The sequence below is a fragment of the Taeniopygia guttata genome, chromosome 5, assembly GCF_048771995.1.
Source record: "Taeniopygia guttata chromosome 5, bTaeGut7.mat, whole genome shotgun sequence".
NCBI lineage: Eukaryota > Metazoa > Chordata > Aves > Passeriformes > Estrildidae > Taeniopygia > Taeniopygia guttata.
In genome coordinates this window covers 39916470-39928503 of record NC_133030.1, presented here as the reverse complement: position 1 = coordinate 39928503, position 12034 = coordinate 39916470, and the positions used below count along the sequence as shown (strand labels likewise).

At 41.1% G+C, this 12034-nt stretch overlaps 1 protein-coding gene across 4 annotated transcripts in view; it reads right to left on the bottom strand.

Moving 5' to 3' along the window:
- The window catches only part of LOC100225763 (signal recognition particle subunit SRP54), a 34452-nt gene that overhangs the window by 9472 nt on the left and 12946 nt on the right, over window positions 1–12034 (bottom strand). For 2 of the 4 annotated variants that reach the window (XM_030274653.4, XM_002200516.6), the window contains exons 14-17: window positions 11841–11949; window positions 10917–11087; window positions 10348–10443; window positions 9266–9729 (exon numbers count right to left, since the gene is read on the bottom strand). In XM_030274653.4, coding sequence (XP_030130513.1) covers window positions 9638–9729; window positions 10348–10443; window positions 10917–11087; window positions 11841–11949 — 468 coding nt within the window. In that variant the 3' untranslated portion in view covers window positions 9266–9637. Of the gene's footprint in view, window positions 1–1553; window positions 1731–5688; window positions 6012–9265; window positions 9730–10347; window positions 10444–10916; window positions 11088–11840; window positions 11950–12034 lie in introns of those variants that run through there. The other 2 variants (XM_072930211.1, XM_030274658.4) reach the window with 2 other exon arrangements.

The following is a 12034-nucleotide window of genomic DNA, read 5'->3' as shown; positions in this document are numbered from 1 at the left end:
AATCCCAACTGAATTCCCACAATCTCACTGGAGCTTAATCCTCAACCCATCTTTTTTCTTCTTTGAGATAAATTAATTTTACAGAGAGGAAGAAAGGTACTGCTTGACAGTCAAAGCAAACCTCTTATGGTCCACCACTTCTTCAGAAGAGCATAAGCAGAAAGTCAAATTCATCAGTCCCTTCAAGAAAGCCAAGCTCTCCCAGGATGGATACACATATTAATAAATACAGGGTCTACTATTGCAAACAGAAAGCTTCAACCACAACATTTCTTAATTATGGATTCCCAAACAATGGTGCAGGAGTCATTTCAACAGCAGTATCAAGTAGAAAGCAGGGCACTGGTTTCCATGCATGCAAGGCCTGTTCTCTGAAGTGTGGTAACAAGCAGCTCCACAGCAGGGTGTGCCTCTACCGTGCAGCCAGGCAGGAGAGCTGCTGCACAGAGCCATGACTCCTGGCTGCCTGGCTACAAAGCAGCACATCAGGGAGAACCCAGCCAGTTTGGGAGCCTCCACCTCAGTGCAGGCACCTAAGTGCAGAGAGGGCCAAGAAGAGAACTCTGCCAGCAGGCAGGGAATAGGACTGCAGACTCAATTTACTGAGGCAAGGATTGCTGCAGAAGGGTAGAGGTGGTTGGGACACGAGTTTCTGGGGTGGTCATAAAACATGAGATTGGGCATGTGGAGGGATGAAGAGCAGGATGTGGATGTTCTCTGGGACTGACTGCCAGCGGGGAGGAGCTGCTGCCGCCAGAGTTGGCACGTGTGGCTGTAAGCTTTGCAATCACACTATCACTACAAAATAGTTTATCAGACAGGCCAACAGAATAAAATAGATTATGTATTTCATTTTACCTCTAAGAATAGATCCAGAATCATTGACAAAAAAGGAAAATGCATTTTAGAAGCTACAATGCACACTACTGGCTTTAATTGTTGAGATTTCACTTGAATCTGGACCAATAAAAGGAAACTCCACTCACAGGCTGAGCAACACCTCAACAGCTTACAATACAGATGAACATTACTTACACGGACTGGGCAGGTCCTTTAAAATCTGGTTTTTATGTATCATGAGTTACACTAGTCTTCATTTATTTCTGCAAGTCATCTGCTTCTTTCCCTCCTATACTCTTTTAATTATATGAAATTGTTGTTATGGTGACCCTAAATTACAGATTTAAATCTTCAGTGTCAATAAACACAAGGAAAAAAAATGTCCCCCTTGCAATTTTATTTTAAACAACAGTATAAATCAAGGAGATACAAGGCAAGTATTAGTAGAAAGGGAAATGCTGGAAAGGACAAACTAGAACTGTGAAGAAATTAAACCCATTTCTAATTAATAAGGCTACTTTAGTGCAGGAGAACTCCAGGACAAAACTTCCCAGTAATGCTTTCCACAGATTTCTGAGTCCATTAAGCTAATAAAATTATTAGAATTTATAATACTAAGGACTGTATCAGATTTATGACACAAAAAATTAAGTATAAAATGTTTAGAGCTGCCCAGTAAACCAGAAGTAGCAATTTACAACTAAAATACCTACAGGATCTACAGGTGGCAACAGGTCTTTTTTCTCTTGTTCATCTTCCTCTTCATCTGTGCTATATTCTTCCATTGTTTCTCCACTTGCAAAATGAATAACCCTCCTTGGAATTTTCTTTTTCTTTCCTATGACACCCAGCTCCACATTCTCAAAGACGCTTTCTCCCTTTGAAAGTTGCTATAAAGGAAAAAAAAAAAATCATTATCTCAAGTACATGCTTCTGGAACTAGAAAGTTCCCCCTTAACAACCTTCATGAGATATTTAAAATATTTTAGATTGATTAGCATTTACAGTGGACATTTATAAGAGCTTGCCTGTAGGTAAAAGACTGAAACATCCTTGTTTGCAGATATGTAAAAACTGATCCCTTCTCTAAAAGTAACCAAAAGGTTTCTTCTGGGGGGGGAGCATGTTTCAATAAACAATTTGGTAAGCACAGAAATATCAATATTTATTAAATAAATATTTAATATTTATTGTTGGGTTTGGAATTAATATCTAATTAAATTAATCAAGTAGTTAATAGGCTGTAGCCACCTCTTTGCAAGTTCAGACACCTCTAACATAAAAGAGAGCTGAATAACTAAGCAGAAGGCTCAAGCTTTGAAAAGATTCAGGAAGGAATCTGACCCTGTGGGCTTTCATCAGCAACCATGATTAGTACAAGGGACCAGGTTAAAAGGATAACACTTAGTTTTGCGGCTAAGAACATACAAATCAAGAAGGACAGTGTCTAGCTGTGCTCCCAAACTGCTGAATGCTACAATACAGTCACATTAAGAATATATACTTCTAGTTCAAAGGCCAGTCACAATAAATCTTTAGGCTAGTCACTCCTGAAGGCAGAGAATTTTAGTAAGGTTTTGTATTGCAGCTATCAAAACAGAGCCTTCATCTTGGTAGAGCTTTTAGATGCTACTGCATCAAATGCACAATACTGTGCTGAAAACACTTCTGTCATGCAGAGAAGGCCACAGAGGTTAGGAAATGCCAACCACATGTTTTTAATGTACCGTGAAGGTTTTTAAAAATGCATGAGGCTCATGTAATTTGAAACTGTATCATAAGGAATGACAGGTGTAGTGTGTGCAGAATCCAGGTTGCATAAAATGCATTCCAACTTCTTCCCTATGCAAGCCTAATGATCTCCACAGAGCACAATTCAAAATTATAAATAAAAATACATGTTTTATCACACAGCTGTAAGACATCCCTTAATCACTGCAAGTGCAGCATCACCATCCTCATCTCTCATGCTAGATTACACAACAAAGCTTTGCAAGGCAAGCAGGCTTGGCAAGCCGGGAAAGACAGTGGGCATGGGAGAGAGAGGCAGCAGAGGGTCCTGGGGAGCAGAACCGTTCCTTCATTCCAGCCACGGATTCTTCTCATGCCCATAGAGAAGAGGGAGGGCAGGCAGAGATGACGTGTGAGATCAGTGTGGAGAGGGAGTGCACCCATTCATCATCTCTCTGAGCCCTGTACCACTGCTTCTCAAAAGTGCAAGTCATCTCAGCCCCCCCAGCACCCCTTCAGCCATGCTGGCAGGTTTCAGGCTTGTTCCTGGAGGGGCAGAGCAGAATCCAGCAGCAAGTTTTCAATGGGGTAATTCAGATGAAGCTGGATTGTATTTTCAGGCAGAACCACATTTTCATGTAGAAAGACAAAACTGACTATCTGGGGCCCAGTGCAATCTCTCTGCTGTCTATCAGTCTTAGGAACAGAGCAAAGCTACAAAAACACAAATGCTGAAAGCAGTGAAGGAACCTGAGCCCAGGGCGTGCTGCTTGCTGCCATTATAAAAGTGCCACTTCCCATGACTCGGTTCTGTATCTTTTTGTGCAAAAAGCACCACAGAATCAGCTTTTCATGAACATTCCAACTCCTTTATTGGCATCATACAATGACACTGCTTTTCTATTTAGGCACAGTACTGAAGAGCAGTGTTTCTTGCAAACACATCATAAATATCACTGTGATTAATAAAAGCAAGCAATGTGAGCCCCTCCTTAGGGATCCTCTAAAAGCACATCTCTTCATCTGATTTTGGCTCATTTAGTGCAAATGCTTCAAATATTTTAACTTTTAAAAAATTATGTTTAATATTTCAAGTTTTAAAAGCAAGCTTTAGTTCCCTGAACACCCAGCCCACACTCACACTACCTACAGTATGCAGCCCCACATAGCTGGTACAATATTTCAGACAAATGCAATAGCTCAAGACAGTAAGGATTCACCAAGGAACAGTGAATCTGGCTTCCTCAGCAATCCGGCTCAAAGTCCTACATCATTAAACAAAATAATGCATGTCATCTGTTGTTTTAGTTATTACCTAGTCAACAAACCCGAGTGTGGGTTTTAGTCATCACTGGCCTTTTAAGTTTCACCTGCACAGCAATAAAAGGCAACTCTCCCAGGTACAAGCAGAAAGTTAGAAAGTTCATCACCAATAAATTTTATCTTTCCAAAACTCTGGTAATGCAGACCTATTCCAGAGTTATCAGCTAGATTCACTTTATAGCTCAAAGGTTACAGTATTTCTTGTTTGAGAATTTATACTTTTGATCTTCCTTTACAAATTTGATCTTCTATTCTAATTTAAATGTTAGTTTTTACAAAGATCTTTCTTCTAGTGCATGGCTTTAGTCAGGTTTCTGACCTCATTTTTCTTCCACAGGCTCCTCCTTCTCTAACACATTATATGGTCTTGAAAGACTCAGCATTTGTGGCCACGTCACAGAAGTATTTACTTTGGCTTCTATTCTGGAAACTGTTAAGACACCAAGGCTGGTCACTCTTGTGCTTCTGCCTCACTAGCTAACACTCTTAAGGTACTCGGTAAACACTGTAAGGCAACTTCCCCTTTCTTTTAAATATCCTCTTGGAATTTTTCTTGGCTTTATACATACAAACCTTGCCCATCAGGCAGTTAACGATCTGAAACTCAAGTTCCTTGTTTACCCTCTTTACATCCACTCTACCTCACCCTTTGTCCAGAAACAGAGAGAGAGCAGGGAATCTTTTGACAGTGCTGATACAATACCCAGCACAATAGAATTTTAGTTCACATATAAAATGCCAAAATAAACAAACTACAATTAAGGATAAGGTGTGCCTGGACACCTGCAGGCAAGCTGGGAGAGCTGACACAAGTAGTATTAGGTGATGCAATAACATAAAGTTTTATGAAGGAGAAGAAGAAGAAAAGTAAAATGAAATAGGGAGACCAGTCTATTGACTTCGGCATCTTTTAACCTGTCAAATACAGGAATCCTCTTAAGAGCTTATGACCCAAAGCTCCAAAGTGTGTGATGTCCACTTTCAGTGAGAAAGATGAGTAATTCACTTTGTAGAGATCTACTGACCAGATATTGCTAGTCACCAGAAGGCTGGTAATAGCTAATGAAAAATACTTCTACCATGCTATCTTGGCTGTCTTACTGATCTTTTTTTATAATTTTCTTGCTTACGGTTCGGAGGGGAAAGCTGTTAAGGCTTGAGTGGTTTGGGTTTTTTTCATATTGCTTGTTTTACTTTCCACCCTTGTGTTTCAACTGAAATTAAACAGCATAAGTCTTTCAGAAACAAAAGAGAGAGCCGGAGGACGACTATTAGTAAAGACAGCCTCCCAAGAAGCCTTGGAAAGGCAGCACAACAGGGCGAAGCCGAGGCCGGAGCGAGGAGCGGCCGCGGCAGGACGGGCGAGCGAGCCGGGCTAAGCTGTAATTAAGAGCAGCTGGCCCTGATCACCTCCCATGCCTTCGCCAACTTGACAGCACGGGGGAAGTGGAAACCTGTCTCACTCTAATATTCATCAGGCTCGTTTGTCAGAGGCATTGTCCGCCGACGAGCAGGAGACACCGGAGCCCCGCGCTGTCTGTAATTACAGCGCGCCGGCCGGACGGGCGGACTGGCTGACAGACAGACCGCCCCTCCCGCGGCCGGGCCGCTGCACCGCGCCGCCACAGCGGGGAACGGGGGCTCCCCGCCCCGCACACCCCCGGCACGTCAGGCCGCGGCCACCACCCACGCCCCGGCCGGACTCGCCGCGGCCTCGCCCCGCTCCGGAAGCGGCTGCGCCCGGGCCCCGCCGCCCGCCCGGAGCTCCCGGAGAGCCGCCCGGGCCCCGCTCACCTGCTCGGGCTCCATGGCGCCGGCGGCGGGCGCACAGTAGAGGGTGATGGCGGACAGCCCCTGTTCCATCCTCCCGCCCGCCGCGGCACCGGGGGAGGGCGGCAGCGGGCCCGCCGCGGCCCGGGGAGGCGAGAGCGGCCGGGCGGCACCGCCCGTCACGCCGCCCGCCGGGGCGGTGCTTGCGGCCCGGCAGGGGCTGGGGCGCCGCTGGCACCGGCTCCGGGCATCGCGCTTCTCTCCACAGCCCGGCAGTAACCGGAGCCGGGAGCGAGGTGGGGAGAGGCCAGAGGCGGCCGGGCTGCCAGGGACAGCCGTGCCGCCACAGAGGCGGAAACGTTCCCCACTGCACCGAGCGAAAAGCACACGTTCTGGGGCAACGCACACATCATCTTCCCAAAATGGCTTGAAGCCCTGCAAAATAATAGAATAATATTTTAAGAAGCAGATGGAGTCCCTTGACAGTAGTTAGGGGGCTTACTAGCCCAGGACCACCTGTGCTTAGCCTTGCAGGATTAGGTATTGGTTCAGGCAACTCAGCCCTTTGTAAAGAACGAACCCTCGGAGGTTCCTTGAAATGCAGACCAAGAGTGCCCTGGCCTCTGGGCTGCGGCGGGGTGACAGGATAACATGCATGCCCAGGAGGGTGGGAGAAGTGTTTGCCAGATAAGAGGTTTGCTCAGCTGCCCTGGAGAGAGGTGAGAACCCTTCTGCCTCCAGGGTGTGCTGATCCCGGCAAAATGTACATTAGTAAACGTCAACTACCAGTGAACACAGCTGGAGGTGGAAGCATCTGAAACATCCTTTTTACTGGATTGAGAAGGGAGTAGTTTTAAAGTTTTTTTGGCTGGGGGGGGGGGGGGGGGGGACTAGTACCAATGGCTGCAACATGCACTTACATGACAGCAAGAGCTGTCTTTCAATTCTTCGTCATTAAGAATAGTTTCCAAAAAATTACACTCTACAGCACGATATGGGCTCTTAGACACTTTCTTAGTCACATTATCAAAGCATAATCCAGGGTCCATGACAAAAACCCAGGTAAAGTACAGATTTAGATTATGCTAGCATAAGGGAGAAAATGTTCCCTTGTGAAAAGGGCTGACATACAATGTATGATTACAGAAACAAAGCTTACAGAATGAAAGGTTAGAATATTATTTTAGACAGTACAGGGCTAAATATTTGCTTACAAATAAACAAATACGGGGCTGAATATTTGCTTGCAAACAAACATACATCACTTAAAGTTGCAAATAAATTAATATTAGGATACATAAATATTTCTTACCCTTAACAGAGTTTAGTGAAGGACTTGCTCAAAAAAAGTAACAGCTCCTCAAGAGCAGCATTAAATAATCAACCAAGCAACCCACTTTCCTTCACCTCTGCTGTGGTTATAGCAGCTGTAGTCATATTGAACTTAATCTTTCACGTCCCAGAACAATTGGCATGTGCAACTTGGACAAGTTCAATAAGTTTAGCACATTAATGTTCTAAGTCCTATGGGAAGGTAAAGAGTTAACAAATAAAGCCATAGCTGTTTGTGCATGCTAGTAGTTAATTGTCCAGCTTCTATCACACAGCTATCTATTGACCACCATAACCATTTCCTCTTAGCAAGCTGCTCAGCAGCAGCCTGAGCTCAAACAGCTCAGACAAAAGATTGTCTGACAGCAGCAACAGCTTTCAGCAAGATATACACAGGGAAGACAGACCTCAGTCTTCTAAGCATTTCCAGTGAATTTTGCTTGACTCCAGTTCTTCATGGTTTTTGTATGCTAGACAAAACTTTTCTGCAGACTTTTCTGAGATACCACAAAGGATGAGGACAAAAACTCTAATGCAAGAAAATGCTGCTGGAAGTGTTGTTACACATTTGCCAGGAGTTAATTGCATCAAGTAATGAAAGGCAAAGGCCATGTAAGTCACCAATCCATTCAGACCTGCTCCTATACAGGTGAACTCTTGTTCTTAGTGCCTCCATCATGGATGTATTTTTCCAGACTTGAGCTCCTCAGGCAATTTTTTCTAAGCAGGCTCCAAAGTATTTTCTACCTGGCTTGCTAAGGTAAGAGCAATATACACTTTGTTCATTCCAGCTTAAATCTTAGAAATAACACATATTATACTTTAAAGGAAATGCATTCTCAACTTGCCCTTGTTTCTGCCAACACTCACCTAATGACAGATCTCTTTGTATCTGGTTACAGTTTTAGTACTTTGGAAATGGTGAACTAAAAGTTAAAACTAAATGTAGGCCACAAGCTGAAAATAAGAGTTAAATTGTTAGTAACTTGACAGTCTGACTAAGCCTATCCTGGAGCACAGTGCTTCACTGTTCATCCTCAATATCCCTATTCATGTTTGATTTCCATCAAAAGCATTAACCATCCACTCTCCCCTAGGACTGCGTTTCAAACCACGATTTCATACTCCTTCCTGCATGGCTTTGCATATTGCATTGGTTTATATGACTCAAGAACTGAAAATACTATAAAAAAGAAAAATCTTAGTAAGCACACCACTTCAGAAGCTGAGGACAGCTCCCCAACAGCTGGTGATATGCAAGGATTTATTTTGTTATATTTAAAATACAAAGATTCAAATTAACTGCTACTTTTGCAGATTAATGCTATGCATAAAATGCAGTGCATTTAGGTAGATGGTATACTTGGATATTTTTCAGCTTTCTCCATATACTGAACACATACCATTAATCAAGCAGGAGACAGTTTCAAATTATAAACTACATTACAGCATAGCTTATGTTTTATTAGTGCAAGAATCTGATTTTGTATATTAGATATTCCCTGTTAGCTGCAATCTCAGAACTGGCTGACAGAGGGATCCATTTATTTTAACTACTGCATTTAACTTTTACCTAGACAGCAGTAGGTGTCCATTTACACACTAAACACTGCAGTGTATAAGATTTATAATACACCCTCTTACTCTAAGATAAGGGTAAAAGAGCTTAACATATTTGCCAAGATCTATGTTGGATTTCAAGGTTCATCTTGGTCTACCCAGTTTCTGAAGTGTGCCTGTGGATTCTACCCTTTTGAGACCAACACAGTAAACTGAAATACTAAACTGCTATAGGAAATTAAGATCAGCATGTAGCTATGTTGGGGAAGTACGCTCTGTTAAATACAGCTATCTCTGTTTTAAAGTTCAATACCAGCACAGAATTCCACCTAATATGCTTTAGAAATTACCTCCAGAGCAAAAGAACTGCTTATCTGGCAGCCTGGGATGAAGATTATCTTCAGCATATGAGACAGTTTGATATCTGCACACCTGTATTTTTTCAGTCCCTTGATTCTTTGTGTATAGGGGAAGAATTATGAAATTCTATACAACAAAGTCTTGTACAAACCTGAGTACAGCACATCCACATTCTAAAAATGCTCCACAGACAAGCACCAATAGCACATTTTCAGCTACTGAACTATTCTTACAGTATCTATGCCAAACATGAGTTACAACAGTCCTTAGAAAAAAATCAAACTAAGAAAATAATCTCATTACATACTGAAAGGACAGTCAAAAGGAACTGAAGACACAGACCATTCCCTTGTTTATAACCACTTAAATTTTATTTTACAGTATATTTGTGACATTTTATGTTACTATAACCAAAGATCAGGGTTGTTTACAAATATAATGGCTGTCATTTGATGTAAACGATTAAAAAGTGTCTCTAAATATTAAAATTTTACATCATGATTTTGTTTTATTAAATTGAATTGCTCTTTGTGCCATCAGTTATTAGTGGAGAAGAACTAATTTAAGCAAAAATAGTTTTCAGAAATTAGATGTAGAAACTGAGAAGCCTGGATAAGATTTCAAAAGACCACTCTCTCATCACTGTAAAAAGGAAGAAAGCAAATTCATTTACTGAAGTTGCAATGAAGAGTCAACCAAGTCCATTTTTATTAAGGCTTCTTTACATATTATTGAATCCCATCATGCCTTTCATATTCCCAGCAGCACCTTGTTGAAATTGTCTCATCATTGACTGCAAACCAGCCATGCCACCTGCAGAAAATAAGTGAGAACATGAATGTGTTGATGAACTCTGAAGCACACCTCTCTTGCTTGAGGCATCATTACTGTACACACACTATTCCAGTAACAGCCAAAGGCTGAAGCCAAAGACTGTCAAACCAGGTTTAAATAGCTATTGAAAATAAAGAACTGAGTGAGTAATTACAGAAAGGTCTGCAAAACACCAGGCTTTATGTAGGTTTTAAGATGACTCGTTCATTAAGAGCTAGACAGAAGAAAAAAAACCTGATGGAATGACTATTATCAATAAGTATTGGAGTCCTTATTTAAAGTTGCTCTTGTCAAATTTAACTGCTTGAGCAAATCTTAGAAGAGAAGGGAAGTCTAGGAAGATTTGTTTTACCGCGGACATCCTTCACCATTCCAAATCATCATTTTGAGTGCTGAATCCAAATGAAAGACTAGATTAAGTACTGCCAAGTGCAAAGTATTTGGACTAAACTTTCTGATTCTTGTTAGAAAACCCTAGAAATACTTAATACTGATATAATAATGCAGATAGTCTCCCATCCCCTTCCTCACTTCTGTATCTCAAATGCTCCACTATAATTGACAGTCCTCTCTTGAAGCTATAAAGTCAGCACATACCCATATGATGAAGAACTCTTGGATCCATCATCTTTGCCATCTGCTGATTCAGTTTGGCCAGCTGAGACGGGTTTACGTTCTTGGACATATCACCACCTAAACAAAAAGAAAAGAGCAATCATAAGAAAGTGGATTAACAATGCTGCTAGAAATTAAATAAATCCAAATGTTACCTCCAAGTTCTACATTCAAATCCATGAGCTCATTATTAGAAATTACCAAATCAGCCACTAAAAGTCCATTTAGGACCAACAGTCTGCTAGTACTATAGCAGAATTCGAGTCTGCATTGGTAGAAAAACAGTAGCTTCCCTTGCCAAGTTATACACTGGTGTCATGAAGAACAGTGCAGCTCTTACCATTGACATAAAAACTTTCAAACATGAAAATGAGTGAGCTGCAACTTATTTTCTTCTCTCCCTAATCAGTATTTCCTCATTTCCTCTGTGTACACACATCAAGTGACCTCCCCCTCTTAGTTAATAAATTTTAGGGTGGGGTATTTGGGTAATAAATTTTAGGTATTGGTTTGGGGCATTTTGTTTGGTTGGGTTGGGTTTTTTTTTTTACCTTTGAAAAGGCCTTTGATGCCTCCCATCTTTTTCACCATCTGTGCAAACTTAGTGTATTGGGTCAAAAGCTCCTGAACATCCCTGGTAGAAACACCAGACCCTCTTGCTACTCTTTGGATTCTTCCTGGCTGCTTACTGAAAACTTTGGCACCATCTGTACTGTCAAGTTCTGCAATTAGTGTGGAAAAGAAAAAAATCCATTGAGTCACTGACATTAAAAACTATTACAACTGGTAACAAACAGCAAACCTGTTTTCATTGTTGAGAATTTAATTTTGAGCCAGAGAATAAAAACTTAGTTTAAAAAGTGACAATGCAAAATTTTACATAAATAATTGAGACAGAATATTCTAGGAACTAATACTAAAAAGCTCTTATCTTCATATGTTAATCACCATGAAAGAAAAAATTTGTGTGAATAAATTATGCTCTTAAGCCATATTAATGGGTTTAGCACAAGGGTAAGAGCATACTACTAAAGGAATTATAGGGCTAGAAGCAACACTTTAAATTCCAGAGACCAGGTTAAGTCATAGGTAAATTTGAGGGTGGGTAGAAAAAAGACAGCAATGCCAGAATAAAGATACCTTATTACTTTACAAGTATAGCATTAATAATTTATGAACAGCTACAATACAATGAAGAAAAGTACATTGATTTCTAATAGAATGGAAATTATTTGAAATCCCACCTACTCTACACAAGACAGAGCAATAACAGGCAAAGTATCTTGAGATATTTAGATTTGTTAAGAAATTTGGAGACACATGTACTCCTTGCTATTCCCAAGAACGTTAAATATCTCTTGTCATTTTCTATCATTATACATGCTTCGATATAAATTTTTGTTTCCAGAAATATCTCTCTAAATAAGCTTGTTCAACAATCAAGAAAAAAAAATAGTGGGTGAAATATGTATTACCTTGGTCATTCATACTGTCCATTATAGTCATGAGTTTCTTTAGCCTTGCCATTGATTCCTGTTCATTGCCTTTACTCATGAAGTCAGTTCCAAAACCAGGGATCATGCCCTTGTTTCAAGAGTGGAAAACAAAAGCTGTGTCAGAATAGGCAAAGCTAATTTTAACTAAGCAGAAAGAAATATAGGCAACAACT